Source organism: Notolepis coatsorum (genome assembly GCF_963971535.1).
Source record: "Notolepis coatsorum genome assembly, chromosome: 6".
Lineage (NCBI taxonomy): Eukaryota > Metazoa > Chordata > Actinopteri > Aulopiformes > Paralepididae > Notolepis > Notolepis coatsorum.
Window position 1 is genome coordinate 128666540 of NC_140170.1, and position 16833 is coordinate 128683372.

General features: G+C 47.3%; 1 protein-coding gene across 1 annotated transcript in view; it reads left to right on the plus strand.

The window, feature by feature from the left end:
- The first annotated feature begins 561 nt into the window (after positions 1-561).
- Positions 562-16833, plus strand: part of fam83c (family with sequence similarity 83 member C) — a 42530-nt gene continuing 26258 nt past the window's right edge. Inside the window, exons 1-2 of the mRNA XM_084316556.1 lie at positions 562-1237; positions 2856-3023. Of these exons, the coding sequence (XP_084172682.1) occupies positions 722-1237; positions 2856-3023 (684 nt within the window). The 5' untranslated portion in view covers positions 562-721. The remainder of the gene's footprint in view (positions 1238-2855; positions 3024-16833) is intronic.

Consider the following 16833-nt stretch of genomic DNA (forward strand, 5'->3'; position numbering starts at 1 on the left):
TGTGTGTGTGTGTGTGCGTGCGTGCGTGCGTGCGTGCGTGTGTGTACATTATGTGAGAGAAGGGGGAGGAGAGGCAGGCAGAGCTCTTAGCAGAATTGAGTCTGTAAGCCTGCATGTAATATGCTACCATGGAGAGAGAGAGAGTCCTGTTCTCCATTTCACACATCATGTGAGCAGATAGTTGGGGGAGGGGGGGGGGTGTATTCTGATGTTTTGGAATATTGCATTGTCCTCCCTCTCGTTCCACATCATACATTAATTTGCATTTACTTTACTTTACTTTAAAATCAACTCAATGCTAGAAAGGGACGAGAGAGGGAAAGGGGGAGAGAGAGAGAGAGAGAGAGAGAGAGAGAGAGAGAGAGAGAGAGAGAGAGAGAGAGAGAGAGAGAGAGAGAGAGAGAGAGAGAGAGAGAGAGAGAGAGAGAGAGAGAGAGAGAGGGGGGGGGGGGTGAGTAGGAGGGACAAGGAGGAGGAGTCAGTACACGTTGGAGACCACTACAGGACAGGTAGCAACAGGTGAGCAGAGAAAAAAAAGAAGCAGTGACACACAGCAAACCAGGCAACTAGAGAAGCCAGGTCCATTTCAGCTTTCACCGAATAGGAATAGCAACTCATTGTTATTTGGATAATAGCCTGCTTGTAAGATCACTTACGTGTCGAGCGACTTTTGAAGGACTTGAACAACCGTTTATCTAATTGTGCTGACGACAACGGCACAATGATAAGCTCGGACGCCCTACGGCCGAGCCACAACGGGCGGAAGCCGCTCGGCAAACTCGCCACCCGGCTGGAAGAAGTGAAGAACCCGTGGCGACAGGTCTCCACGCTGGAGCTCAGCCACAACGAGGCGGCCCGCTTGGCTACAGACGCCTTGCTGGAATCCGGCGAGAAGGAATACCGCAGAGTCCTGAACGAGGAGAGAGAACTGAACTTTCTCTCACAGCTGGAAATTAAATATATCACCGAACATGCGGCCAAACACAACTGCAGTTCGGATGCGAATGGTAGCTCGAATGGCAACGAGCGGGACTTTGGAGATGGGGACGCGGTGTCAGAACTGACCTCCGGGACATATTTCCCTATGATGTCCGATGAAGAGCCACCTATGTTGGAACTGGGCTGGCCCGAGTCGCCCTCGAGATATGGACCCTCTGAGACACAGATCTATTTCCAGAGAGACAAGTCTCACAATGTTAAAGATCTCGTCAGATCCTTAATAAACAAAGCAAAAAAGGTAAGGTAATCTATCAAGGCAGTTTAGAACCTCAGGCAAATGGGCCATGATAAACAACATGTCATACGTAGCCAGCCTAATTGACAAAACTGTGACGGGCAAAACTTGACAGCCATCGACTCAGTGGCTGATTAAAAGTGTAACCCCATTGTATTTGCTATGTTGATGCCAACCATGTTTTTATTTCTCAAATAAATCAAGAGTGTAATGATAGGCCTGTTATTCCGTTATAAACACAGAATAGGCTACAGTGGAGATGTGTTTCACCTGAGGTAATTTACCTGTTATAAATCATGATCCCTTTGAGCATTCCTTTTCCTCTCTGAAGTTGTGTGTCTGTGTCTGTGTGTGTGTGTGTGTGTGTGTGTGTGTGTGTGTGTGCATGCTTAATTTACTTTACAAATTAATTAAGCTTCTCGCCTGCTGAGCCCTATGTGCTCATGTTTGCTGTCATGTTCGATAAGCGATTATCTCTCTGACTTCAAAAGCAGACAGACCGGTCTGTTACTTATTAATTGACCTCATTGTTATTATGAGGAAGTTGACCAGGTGGTAGTTTGACACCTTTGTTCATGAATGACTTAAATATTTTTGTTGTCGAAACGACCTCAGACAGACTATCATTCAGACAAAGATTATTAGGCCTATCATTCAAGTTATTATAGCATTCACTCCTTCAATAGCATGTGCTTAATTTGAATAACCAATGTCACTTGCAAGTATTTAGAAGCAGTATATGCCACTACGCCTAATTTCAAAATATTACGGCATTGCTTAGGCAATTATCACATAAACATCCATCAATATAACCTTCTTCTAATAAGTCTTCATACAACTGAATGAACCATCTTAGATGGACACTTACCTAACAAACCCTTAATAGGTGTACTTACCAAGTAGTAGGTGTACTTCTGATTCTATTGAATGTGTGTTTAAATGTAACATTACTGTTCACAGTTTGCATTCATGTCTGCTGTGTTTGTCTTGGTGTGTATGTGTGTGTGCATGCATAGCCTGCATGAATAAACATGCACGTGTGTGGTGGTGCACGACGTACACATCCTAGAACTGCTGCTCTTTCTTCCTCACAGGTCTGCTGTCGGCTAAAAGCATTTTTGTTTCTTGAATTGAACCCTAATGTATTTCTTAACAGGTCGTAGTAGGCTACAGTATAGAGGAGTTGCTTGAGAGATATGTTGCCCATTTGACCCGTAGGGACAAGTCTGTTTGGACAAACTGTTATCAGTCCTTAAGCACATATCAGAGGTGGGTCAATCATAAGAAAAGGCCAACTAGCACAATTGTTTTTATTTTCAGCTCTGGTATAGCCAGTGTGGCTGAGATGATGCAGTTTGTATCCATAGATCCTAAAAGCATATTTAACCTGTAACTGACATGTCTTCTCCCTGGAAGAAGAGGTCTTGTATCTCAATGGGACCTTCCTTGTTAAATAAAGGATAAATAAAATAAAACATTTGAATTATGCATGTGTGATTTGATCAGCAGATTCAAAATAACTCATGTAAAATGTGTGTATGTGTGCATGCTCGCTCACATGTGCATGGACACACCCGTGCATTCCTGCATGCACATGTTCATGTCTTCATCTCCTCTGCAGGTGATAGCGGTGGTGATGGACGTGTTTACAGACGTGGACCTCATGTGTGATCTGATGGAGGCGTCGAACAAACGCAAAGTCCCCGTCTACATCCTGCTGGACGAGAAGAACCTCCAGTACTTCACAGACATGTGCTCTGCACTCGACATTCAGAACTCGCACCTCAGCGTAAGTACTGGAGGAAGGTGTGTGAATGTGTCTGTGGGTGTGTGTGAGCACAGGGTATGGATCACAGGCCAGGCCACCTGGGTTGATTTGCCCCCTCACCTGCCTTATGCATTAGTAATAATAAGATATAAATATTTTTGTTAAAATCAACAAAACGGGATACGGGAACATTTATTTTCCGTTTACTGAAGAGCGGAGGGACTGGGAGACCCATGTTACGGACCAAACACTATATCAGTGATGGCTGTCGGAATGTAGAGTATATGTACAAAAGAAATACCACTTTTTGACATTATTCACTCATTACGTACGTAACTCTGTAGATATCTGTTACTGTAAATATGTCGGTATGTAAATAGGAATCCTATGTTTCTATCTGTTGCATCTCCATATTATTATATCGTATGATGTTCTTATTTACTAGGGATGCACCGATCCGACTTTTTCAGTCCCGATACCGATACCTGGGTTTGGGTATCGGCCGATACCGATCCGATTAAATTTTTTACAAAAAAGTATATAAAAAAAAAGATTTAATCCACGTATTTTTTTTCAATTAAATTTTTTTTTTTAAAAGAATTGTAAAGGATCACAAGTGTGTTTTTGATTTGTTGTAAACAAAGACAGAAAATAAACTTCATTCATTCAATTAATAAACTGTATGCCTCACTGTCACTGTGTGGAAGAGACTGGGATCATTCTTTTGTGCAAGGCAACATCAGGCTTGACTTAACATTACTTTCCTAACTTAGTGAAACTAAATGTAACAAATGAACACATAAATGTACTGAATGGTTATTTTCTTATTTTCTTTATTATAAAAGAAAAAAAGTAAAAAAAATCCAATATATATTTTTTTACCGATACCCGGTCCAGCTATTTTACTGATATCGGCGGCCGATACCAATATCGGATCGGTGCATCCCTATTATTTACCTCTGTACATTCTCTCCCAACAATGATTCATTGTACCATTGACTACAATGCAGTTTCTGTCGAGGGATAATAAAAGTTCTCTCTCATCTGATATCTCAGAAGAACCCATAATAGAGTATAGGCATATTTTCAAATCCCCGTTCAGATTTGTGTAGGGCCTGATGGAATATTTAGTAATTTTGTCATACATTTTCCATTCCTGTAAATCTGCCACTGCATCGGGTATCCATCAGGCTGGCTTCTTTCTGAGGAAACCTCCTAAGTGTTTGTGTCTTTGTGTAGTGATGTGTTTTACACTTGACATAGAGCCCACACACCTGAGCAGATGTACTGTACATGAGGGACTGCTTTCTGACATCAATGTCAAAACGGCTTTGCTTCCATACATGTGTGTATGTGTTTGGGTCCTTTGATGCTTCCATCGCAGAATGACGTCTAAGTAGTCCAACTGATTGGCTGATGGAAATGAGCGGATGATGAATTGGTGGCAGTGACTGATACTGTAGCTTGTTTATTTCATGGTGGATACTTTTATTAGCCTCTATAGCTTCAGCTCATTTATTTCATGGTGGATACTTTTATTAGCCACTATAGCTTCAGCTCATTTATTTCATGGTGGATACTTTTATTAGCCTCTATAGCTTCAGCTCATTTATTTCATGGTGGATACTTTTATTATCCTCTATATACTGTAGCTTGTTTATTTCATGGTGAATGCTTTTATTAACCTCTATACTGTAGCTTGTTTATTTCATGGTGGATAGAAGACAAGAAGATGGATAGATTGGATACCAATTTCCTTTGTGTGTTCAGTAGAAAGCTACAAGCTAGCCTAGTTTAGCACAAATGGATGGAAGCGGATATGGACCACTAACCTACTGTAGTTGTTTGCCAAAAACACCTCTTCCTGAGATTTAAGCTAGACTAATGGTCCGTATCCACTCCATTCATTCCATCCCGCGACATGTTGTTGGTACAATTTGGAAATGTGAAAACACAAACCATTGTTTTGATCTGATGTGAGCACAGGGTATGGATCACAGGCCAGGCCACCTGGGTTGATGTGCCCCCTCACCTGCCTTATGCATTAGTAATAATAAGATATAAATATTTTTGTTAAAATCAACAAAACGGGATACGGGAACATTTATTTTCCGTTTACTGAAGAGCGGAGGGACTGGGATGACCCATGTTACGGACCAAACACTATATCAGTGATGGCTGTCGGAATGTAGAGTATATGTACAAAAGAAATACCACTTTTTGACATTATTCACTCATTACGTACGTAACTCTGTAGACATCTGTTACTGTAAATATGTCGGTACTGTATGTAAATGGGAATGCTATGTTTCTATCTGTTGCAGCTCCATATTATTATATCGTATGATGTTCTTATTTACTAGGGATGCACCGATCCTATACTCTATACTGTAGCTTGTTTATTTCATGGTGGATAGAAGACAAGAAGATGGATAGATTGGATACCAATTTCCATTGTGTGTTCAGTAGAAAGCTACAAGCTAGCCTAGTTTAGCACAAATGGATGGAAGCGGATATGGACCACTAGCCTAGTTGTTTGCCAAAAACACCTCTTCCTGAGATTTAAGCTAGACTAATCGTCCGTATCCACTCCATTCATTCCATCCCGCGACATGTTGTTGGTACAATTTGTAAATGTGAAAACACAAACCATTGTTTTGATCTGATAACGCTAAAGTAGCTGTAATCCAACAAACATTTGTTTTCCTGGCTCACATACACACATACACACATCTTGCGAATCCGGCTGCATCACAAGGTAAACACACACACGCCTCAGAGAGATTCCTGTTTGAGCTGCGTCTCCGTCCCAGAATGCCGTAGGGCTGGCGGCTGGCCGTGAAAGGTTTCAATGGTTCAGAATTTGTTCTGTATATTGGCATTCGGAGCTCAATTCAGGATTTGGATGATTTGTTTTTTATTATTATTATTATTATTACTACTATGCTAAATGAGTGTCCTGTTCGCGTGTTGCTTTTTCACAAGCCAGTAGTGCAAGAATGTGACAATTTGACCATGTGACCGCGGCAACGCGGGAGAGCGGCAGTGCGGAAATAGGCTGTCTCTAAGACAAACTCTAACCTTAACCAGCTCCTTAACAGCGCCTAAACTTAACCGTTCTAACCTTAACCAACTCCGAAACAATGCCTAACCTTAACCTTAACCTTAACCATGCCTAACCTTAACCATAGAAAGAATATTGCCATTCTCTAAGACAAACTCTAACCTTAACCAGCTCCTTAACAGCGCCTAAACTTAACCGTTCTAACCTTAACCAACTCCGAAACAATGCCTAACCGTAACCTTAACCTTAACCATGCCTAACCTTAACCGGCGAAAGAATACACGTTAAAAAAAAAATCACGTTAAAAAAAAAATGTGATGGGATTCGAACTCGTCAACAACGGACCGCAGGACCGCTGCTCTGCCAGGTGAGCTGAAGCGCCGAATGAAAATCATGGCGGATTACGCCGGCGGTTACATAATTCCGCTCGCGCTCTGCCGCTCCGCTCGCTCTGCCGCTCCGCTCGCTCTGCCGCTCTGCTCTGCGGTTGCCGCGCCTGCCGCGGGGCATGGCGCAGCCAATCAGGGAAAACGCGGAAGCAAAAGCAGCACTACAGGCTTGGCATTAAGCAATAGGCGTCCTGTTCATTATGAGCCACATCTCTGGTCATAATGTCCTGTGAAAATAATTCCCTCTTATTTGTATATATATATATATATATATATATATATATATATATATATATATATATATATATATATATATATATATATATATATATATATATATATATATATATATAACACATGGAAGCACTGCCGCTCTGACACCAACACCTTACGCCACTTCAACTGTAGACTTGTTTCTATGGTGAAAAGCAGAAAAGGTCAAAGGTCAACGGCAATGCATACACTGCTGTAGTGACTTCACACTCAACAGGCATGTGTTCCATGTTGGACATCCAGAAGTCACAACTGAGCGTAAAGAGGAGGAGCTTTGCTGGGGATAGTAGGGAATTGTAGGCAGGGTGCGAAATTAACGGGGGCTCGGGGCAAAATGCCCGTGAAAATGGACAAAATGCCCTCGAAAATCATTTAAGGGGGGCACAAAATGCCCCCGACAGTTTACTGGTGCGGGAGCTTGGTGCTGGATTAGCGAGAGGCGTGCAGCTGCGGAGCCGCAGAGCTCACAGTTGTGCCCGCACAGTGCAGTACTCCAATTCAACCATTGGCAATTCAGCCATTGGGTGGGTGGCGCTGCGGAGCGGTCCCCAGACCGGACCTGATAGTGCCGCTGGCTCTGCGGCTCTGCAGTTGCATACTATTGGGATGAGTTTATCGCTTCGTTGGGAGGCGGAGGTTGTCGTTGGTTTCAGCGTTCACGCAGCGTTGGGGGGCCGGGGGGGACAAAAAGCCCCAGACAGTTTACTAATGATATATATATATATATGGAGACATTATTAATGTCATTAACATTACGTTATCAAACATAGTATAAAAATGTATATTACTATTTATTTAACCGACGAGTGAAAGACGTGATTTATTAAATCTGTTTTGATCAGACGCCGATGTCAACGTCACTCTCCCCACCCTCTCACATTAGCAGGTGAGCAGCTCACCAGCATTTGATGGCATTTTGAAGACAGACAAGATGGAGCGTTTTTTACCAAACTATAAAAACACGAAGGAAAAAGAGTGAGAAGCAGATTCCCCAGGTCCTCAAATAATTTTTTTTAAAGCAGAGTACGATGGAGTTCGTGGGGATTAGACTGGGTAGGGGTTGAGGAGGATGCTACCGGTCAACATATCATTTATTGCAAAGCTTGTCGTGAGACTCCGGTTGCAAACACGGCTAGTGTTCGAGGAGCTTGTGTGGATCTTTTGGTCCGCGGGACGAAGACTGTAAAAAAATTTAACACTTTCAGAGCCGGCCGTGTTTTCCTTTTTACCCCCTTGAATGCCCAGCACCACTTCAATGTTAACGTTAATATCGCCTAATCTATGTTTTAAATTATGGCTATGTGTCTAATCTGCCCGTCGCATTATCAATGACCCATTTCCAGTCAACATCGAAGCGGATTGTTTTTTTATCGGTTTATTTCCGTTTTATATAATTTTGAAAAGCCCTCGTTTTCACGGAAAAAAGAAGAGATTCCATGATAATCGCCCTGTACTGGAATATTCTAGAACGTTGTAATTTTTCGGCCTATTTATGAATCGTTTTCAAATAAACGCTAGATTATCGATAGTATATGTGTACGTGTGCACGCTGGTGCCGCGCGCTGAAAATCGATTCTCTCAGTTCCTGATCGCTTTTACAGTCAAACAGCCATATCACATTATAGGGGGAAAGCTTATCTCCGTGAAAAAAGGTCTGATTATCCTAATACTGGTAAAATAGATTCCTTACCTAAGATCAGATGGTATCCAAATGGATTATTCCAATTCCTGATCGCCATTCCGAAAATCGATCCTTTTATTGATCCACCGCGTATACTGTAAAACACATAATCCCCGCTGCTCTGAGGGTCCAGAATGAAGCTGATCGACTCCGGTCACATGCGTGAGAAGTAAAATGTGGAGTCCGGGTTTCTTTTTCTCATGCCTTTTCATTGAGTCCAATCCAAAGGGTGAATTACTATCTGGGAGACGATAGGGGGCGCTTTTTTCACATCTGTGCGCCTGGGGTGGCTGATTTACCAACGGTAGACTCGGTTGATGAAATATGAATTCAGATCGCTAATAAAAAAAATAAACAAGAAAAAACTAATATTCTCGTGATGGGCAAACCCAGAGAAAACTCGGGTTGGGCAATCAAAGTGTTAACTCATTCAGGGCTGAGGATATTCCTTATCCTGTTCTAGCTAGGCCATGCTGTTAAAGATAGGAGTGTGTCACATTGTTTGTAGAGCTATATCTAAATTCTAGTATAGCTATGGATACAATACTATGGTCATTTGACAGTAACTATCTTCTGTCCAAGATGCAAAAAAGAATACGTTTTTTTCATGAATACGTTCGCGCGTTATGCCGTGGTGAATATAAGTATAATTTCGGAATGATCCGGGCTAATTCCTGCGAGGCTGGCTATAGGGCGCAACGTAAATTCTACTAAAAGCATTGGCGTTTCGTCCCTGGACACACAATCAAATGTATATAATAGGTATTATGTTTCATCATGAATGCATAGAATGGGAGGGGGGGGTCGTTTCTGATGCTTTGATTGCCAGTAACGGCATTCGTTATTACCACAACACACGCCGATCAGCTGGATCGGTATGAAAACATTGGTGGATCAAGCTGAAATTGACGTCAGATAGTCCTTACCTGTGGTCGGGGCTATTCCAAAAAGAATATTCCAATTGTTTGATCGCCATCTGGTCCATCTGATGTCCATCTGGTCCACAACATAATACGGCACAACACATGCACCGATTGTCCCGAAAACAATTCAATGCGATTGAGTGAAGCCCTAGGCTTCCCTGTACTAAAAAACTGTGCCCGGAGCTGTTTAAACATAACATAATTAAACACGCGGTCTGGAACAGGGTTTACTGCACTCTCGATACTGCCACCTGGGAGGAGCTGGCCGGTACTGCACCCTCAGGGTCCCAGTATGCCTTTTAACGGCAACATACAGGTCCGTGACATTGAATAGAATATTAAAAATCGGAAAAAAAGAGGGCGGCTAGGTGGTGCAGTGGGCAAAGCGCTCACCACCAATGCATATTATCATTATATTATATATTATCATTGGGAATGGGTCTGAGATCGCAAACGTCCAATACCGCCGCCTAACGCCTTGCGGCCGGTATTGCACATCCTTGGAATCTCTCTGGCTCCGCCTGTACGTCGATCTAAAAAGTCCGGTCCAGGTTTTCCTAGTCGGGCAGTAGTAACGTTTATAACGCATGGATTGGGGATAATCAAGCAACGCCAATTCATGTACTTCGGTGGATTATGTTGGCAACACGATCGACATCAATACTTGGAATGGCGATCAGATAATTGGAATATTCTTTGTGTGGTACATCCTAGTCAAGGTAAGTGCTATATGGTACCAATCTTGCGTTGATCCGAGCATGCCTTTGTTGTGATCCTGTAGTGTTATGTAACGTTACTCCACAACGTATGCCATTGGTGACGATCGAAGCATAGAACCCCCCCCCCCCCCCCACCCTTTCATGCATGCATGATGAAACATAATACAGATAATATAGCGTTGATTTCAGATTGATTGTTGATCCAAGGGAGGAATGGCACGATTTATAGTGACATGCACTAAACGCTGCTTAGCGGCGTTTCCTGGGATTACACAGAATTACTCTAAAACTATACTCATATTCACCACGGTATAAAACGGGAATGTATGGATGAAAAATGTATCTGTTTTTTGCATCGTGACGGGAAGAAACTCAATGACAATCGACTATATTATTAGATCCATAGCTATAATATTTAATATAGTTTTAGCACTGCAAACACCGGCATGTATCCCCATTCCTTAAAGGGGAGATGAAGCATTGAACAATATGAGCCTAGTTTGTTTGTTGTGTACCTTGGGTAAGACAGGGTCCTATAATCAAATGTGAAATCCTGCTTATTTTTCTGAAAACTCAAATGTAATTTCCCTGTTTTCGCCATAGGCGGCGCCATTTTAGATGGTTTGGTCTGGCTCCTGGTTTACACTGCTGGTTAGCTGCCTAGTAAACATGGAGTGTCTTGAAGGTCAGTCAGTAAATGCAACGTTGCCTACCAAACAACGGGACCGCGGTGGTTCTTTTTGTATTGCTCCCGGCTGTTCAAACTAATTTTACCGCGTGAAAGAGAGAGGAAAGTTGGTTCATTTCCACAAACTACCAGTGAAAAAAACAGTGTTGTTGGCACGTTGGCTGGCTGCACTCAAGCGGCGCGATCAGCCTGTTGGACAGGGAATGAAGATCTGCAGCGAACACTTCATTGCTTCGGATTATGTTGAGGGTGGGAGGTTTGTCCAGAAGACCACTAATCAGCTGAAGCCCGATGCGGTTCCCTCGGTCTTCGACAGACAGACCGGCCCAGGCAGTTCAACCAGCGTCGCGGAGCATTTAGCGTGCTGGCTACCTAGCTACGGTTCAACCAGCGTCGCGGAGCATTTAGCATACTGGCTACCTAGCTACGGTTCAACCAGCGTCGCGGAGCATTTAGCATACTGGCTACCTAGCTACGGTTCAACCAGCGTCGCGGAGCATTTATCATACTGGCCAGACCAAACCAACACCGTGATGTCAGCAACAAAATGGCGGCGCACATGTTCATAAATGCTACATAAATGGACATAACAAATCGTTTTTTCTTAGAAACACCTTATTTTTATAACGTGATTTTTTTCTGTGGTTTATCTAAATACTAATTTGATGCTATGACTATGTTTATTGTTATGGTTTGTAACCGACCCCAATCGCACAACACAAGACAGGTATGGTGGTTTGCCAAGAAACAGATATTTATTTAGAACAGGGAAAAAGGGCACTGTCCCTTTAAGGGAGAAAACACAAAACACTGGAATAACACAAGAGGGGAAGGTAAAGTGCCTTTAAGAGGCGGGCAGGAAAAGGGAACACTATGGGAAAGTAAGGGAACGCCTAAGGGAAGGTTAAGGGAACGCCTAGGGACAGAGGAACTAGAGACTAGGTAAACTAGGGACAAGGAGAACTAGGGAGAGAGGACTAGGGACTAGGAGAGCTAGGGATAGAGGACTAGGGACAGAGGGGACTGAGGCCCGCGGAGGCGGGCTGGGGAACAGGGAGGAACTGGGGACAGAGAACCGCGGAGGCGGGCTGGGGACAGGGAGGAACTGGGGACTGGTGGGAAAACATCTGGGCCGCTCTGCAGAACAGAGGAGAGGGTTAATATTCAAAGGGAACAAACAGAGCAGATGCAGAACAGTCCAAATAACAAAGAAACAAAGTAAATACTATCTTCGTGTGAACAAACACACAGTGGGAGATGAAATGTCCAAAATAATATCCACGAGAGAATAAAACAGAGTGGGAGATGAAATGTCCAAACTAATAACTAAGTGAGAACTAACGGAGGCAATACGCTGGGAGAGTGACATCACAATCAAAACTCACCCAGGCGTATGCGTAATGGTACAGGAAACGCAGCGGGAAGGGGGCAAGGGGCATTACGCTGAGTGAGTGACATCACAATCAAAACTCACCCAGGCGTATGCGTAAAGGTACAGGGACAGCAGCGGGAACGGGGGCAAGAGGCATTACGCTGAGTGAGTGACATCACAATCAAAACTCACCCAGGCGTATGCGTAAAGGTACAGGGACAGCAGCGGGAACGGGGGCAAAAAGCATTACGCTGAGTGAGTGACATCACAATCAAAACTCACCCAGGCGTATGCGTAAAGGTACAGGGACAGCAGCGGGGCGAGGGCATCGCCACCGGGTGGCTGGCTGTCCGAGCCGAGGGACAGAGTGCTGGAACAGTGGCGGTGGCGAGGGTGTCGTCCACCGGGTAGCCGACTGTCGGAGCCGAGGAACAGAGTGCTGGAACAGTGGCGGTGGCGAGGGTGTCGTCCACCGGGTAGCCGCTGTCGGAGCCGAGGAACAGAGTGCGCGCCACACCTTGGTGTGCGCGTCGGAACAGTGGCGGTGGCGAGGGTGTCGTCCACCGGGTAGCCGCTGTCGGAGCCGAGGAACAGAGTGCGCGCCACACCTTGGTGTGCGCGTCGGAACAGTGGCGGTGGCGAGGGTGTCGTCCACCGGGTAGCCGCTGTCGGAGCCGAGGAACAGAGTGCGCGCCACACCTTGGTGTGCGCGTCGGAACAGTGGCGGTGGCGAGGGTGTCGTCCACCGGGTAGCCGCTGTCGGAGCCGAGGAACAGAGTGCGCGCCACACCTTGGTGTGCGCGTCGGAACAGTGGCGGGGGCGAGGGTGTCGTCCACCGGGTAGCCGCTGTCGGAGCCGAGGAACAGAGTGCGCGCCACACCTTGGTGTGCGCGTCGGAACAGTGGCGGGGGCGAGGGTGTCGTCCACCGGGTAGCCGCTGTCGGAGCCGAGGAACAGAGTGCGCGGCACACCTTGGTGTGCGCGTCGGAACCGAGAGACGCCTCGGGGTGCGTCTGAGAGGAGGAGTGTGCCAAGCACGAGGATCTTTGGAAGATGCGCGTTGCGCGCTGGAGACTGGAGAGCGTGCCAAGCCCTTGAAGATGCGCGTTGCGCGCTGGAGACTGGAGAGCGTGCCAAGCCCTTGAAGATGCGCGTTGCGTGCTGGAGACTGGAGAGCGTGCCAAGCCCTTGAAGATGCGCGTTGCGCGCTGGTGACTGGAGAGCGTGCCAAGCCCTTGCAGATGCGCGTTGCGCGCTGGTGACTGGAGAGCGTGCCAAGCCCGAGGGTCCGGAAGATGCGCGTTGGTCTAGATGTGCGTCAGGACGAACAGCTGCGCTGGGGTCTGCAGTGGAACGCTGGGGTGCCTCCCGTGGAAGTTACAGGGAGCGCAGAACAGTCTCCTCCACAGGCTACGGCGACAGCAGACGAAGGCTGGAGCAAAACATCTCAAGGCTGGAGAAATCCATATACAGCATTGGTAGACCAGAGGATCTCCCGAAAGAGTCTAGATGTTAGAGAATATGACTCAGCATGAATACAACACGACCCCACGCCGAAACGAGGGGAAGAGCCCTCGTATTTAAAGCCCACAGGGGAACTAATTAGCCTGCCACCACAGGTGCGAGAGGTAATTGATAATAGTCCAGGTGTGGCCACTGAGAGTAAACGAGAGTAAAGAACGAGAGGGTGGGGGCTAGAGAGAGTGAGTGAGAAGGGAATTTCTAACAGTAGGCTTAAAGAAAACAGAGAAAAGGTGGTGAGCAGCGGGCAAAACCTCACAGTACCCCCCCCTCAACGGGAGCCACCCGGCGACCCAAAACAAATACAGACAGAGTGGCAGGGGGCAAAACAAGAGGTACTGGCCAAGCCAGCAGGGGAAGCCACCACAAGAGTGGGGCTAGCAAAAGAAACAGGGTCGCCGAGGGGTAGCAGAGGGGCAACTGGGGGAACTGGTCTAGAGGAACTGGTCTAGAGGAACTGGGTCTAGAGAACTGGTCTAGAGAACCGGGCTAGAGAACTGGTCTAGGGAACTGGTTTAGAGAACTGGTCTAGAGAACTGGTCTAGAGGAACTGGGTCTAGAGAACTGAGGGGCAAGCAGGGTAGCAAAGGGGTAACCATGGTAGCACCGGGAAAGGGCTAGCAGAGGGAAGGTTAGCTGCCAGGGCACAGATAGCTACAGGGCCTATGCTAGCTGTACCGCTACATCAACATAGAGGCTGCGCAAGCTGCCGGAGCCAGGCTAGCAGAGGGAAAGGGTAGCTGCCAGGGCACTGATAGCTACAGGGCCTATGCTAGCTGTACTGCTACATCAACATAGAGGCTGCGCTAGCTGCCGAGCTAGGCTAGCAGGGGGAAAGGGTAGCTGCCAAGGCACTGATAGCTACAGGGCCTATGCCAGCTGTACTGCTACATTAACATAGAGGCTGCGCTAGCTGCCGGAGCTAGGCTGGCAGACAGGGCTGGACCAGCATGAGAGAACAAGCTAGCTGGAAGGACAGTCCTAGCTGTGTGAGATAAACTGACCTTGCTAGCTGAAAGGGCAGTCCTAGCAGTGGGAATACTGACCTTGCCAGCTGAAAGGGCAGTCCTAGCAGTGGGATAAACTGACCTTGCTAGCTGAAAAGGCAGTCCTAGCAGTGGGGAAACTACACAAAAAAGTGGAGGCCATGCAGAGGGACCGGGTTAGCTGCTTGGGCCTGGCTAGCTACAGGGCCTATGCCAGCTGCAAGGCTGCATTAACATAGAGGCTGTGTTAACAGCCGGGGCCAAGCTAGCAGACCGGGGCCATGCAGAGGGAATTAGGTTAGCTGCCTGGCATGGCTAGCTACAGGGCCTATGCCAGCAGCAAGGGCTGCATAAACATAGAGGCTGTGCTAGCAGCCGGGGCAAGGCTAGCAGACAGGGGCCATGCTGGTAGTAGAGGCCTAACAAGCTGCAGGGGGGTCAAACAGGGCTAACAGGGAAGCCAACAGGGCTAACAGGGGAGCTAACAGGCTAACAGGGGAGCTAAACTGGGCTAACAGGGAAGCCAACAGGGCTAACAGGGGAGCTAACAGGGGAGCTAGAGGGGAACTAGAGGGAACAAGAAAAAAAAGGCAAACTCAACATACACCGTCTGTGCTGGCTGGGGTCGTCGATTTGGTGGGGTCGTACTGTTATGGTTTGTAACCGACCCCAATCGCACAACACAAGACAGGTATGGTGGTTTGCCAAGAAACAGATATTTATTTAGAACAGGGAAAAAGGGCACTGTCCCTTTAAGGGAGAAAACACAAAACACTGGAATAACACAAGAGGGGAAGGTAAAGTGCCTTTAAGAGGCGGGCAGGAAAAGGGAACACTATGGGAAAGTAAGGGAACGCCTAAGGGAAGGTTAAGGGAACGCCTAGGGACAGAGGAACTAGAGACTAGGTAAACTAGGGACAAGGAGAACTAGGGAGAGAGGACTAGGGACTAGGAGAGCTAGGGATAGAGGACTAGGGACAGAGGGGACTGAGGCCCGCGGAGGCGGGCTGGGGAACAGGGAGGAACTGGGGACAGAGAACCGCGGAGGCGGGCTGGGGACAGGGAGGAACTGGGGACTGGTGGGAAAACATCTGGGCCGCTCTGCAGAACAGAGGAGAGGGTTAATATTCAAAGGGAACAAACAGAGCAGATGCAGAACAGTCCAAATAACAAAGAAACAAAGTAAATACTATCTTCGTGTGAACAAACACACAGTGGGAGATGAAATGTCCAAAATAATATCCACGAGAGAATAAAACAGAGTGGGAGATGAAATGTCCAAACTAATAACTAAGTGAGAACTAACGGAGGCAATACGCTGGGAGAGTGACATCACAATCAAAACTCACCCAGGCGTATGCGTAATGGTACAGGAAACGCAGCGGGAAGGGGGCAAGGGGCATTACGCTGAGTGAGTGACATCACAATCAAAACTCACCCAGGCGTATGCGTAAAGGTACAGGGACAGCAGCGGGAACGGGGGCAAGAGGCATTACGCTGAGTGAGTGACATCACAATCAAAACTCACCCAGGCGTATGCGTAAAGGTACAGGGACAGCAGCGGGAACGGGGGCAAAAAGCATTACGCTGAGTGAGTGACATCACAATCAAAACTCACCCAGGCGTATGCGTAAAGGTACAGGGACAGCAGCGGGGCGAGGGCATCGCCACCGGGTGGCTGGCTGTCCGAGCCGAGGGACAGAGTGCTGGAACAGTGGCGGTGGCGAGGGTGTCGTCCACCGGGTAGCCGACTGTCGGAGCCGAGGAACAGAGTGCTGGAACAGTGGCGGTGGCGAGGGTGTCGTCCACCGGGTAGCCGCTGTCGGAGCCGAGGAACAGAGTGCGCGCCACACCTTGGTGTGCGCGTCGGAACAGTGGCGGTGGCGAGGGTGTCGTCCACCGGGTAGCCGCTGTCGGAGCCGAGGAACAGAGTGCGCGCCACACCTTGGTGTGCGCGTCGGAACAGTGGCGGTGGCGAGGGTGTCGTCCACCGGGTAGCCGCTGTCGGAGCCGAGGAACAGAGTGCGCGCCACACCTTGGTGTGCGCGTCGGAACAGTGGCGGTGGCGAGGGTGTCGTCCACCGGGTAGCCGCTGTCGGAGCCGAGGAACAGAGTGCGCGCCACACCTTGGTGTGCGCGTCGGAACAGTGGCGGGGGCGAGGGTGTCGTCCACCGGGTAGCCGCTGTCGGAGCCGAGGAACAGAGTGCGCGCCA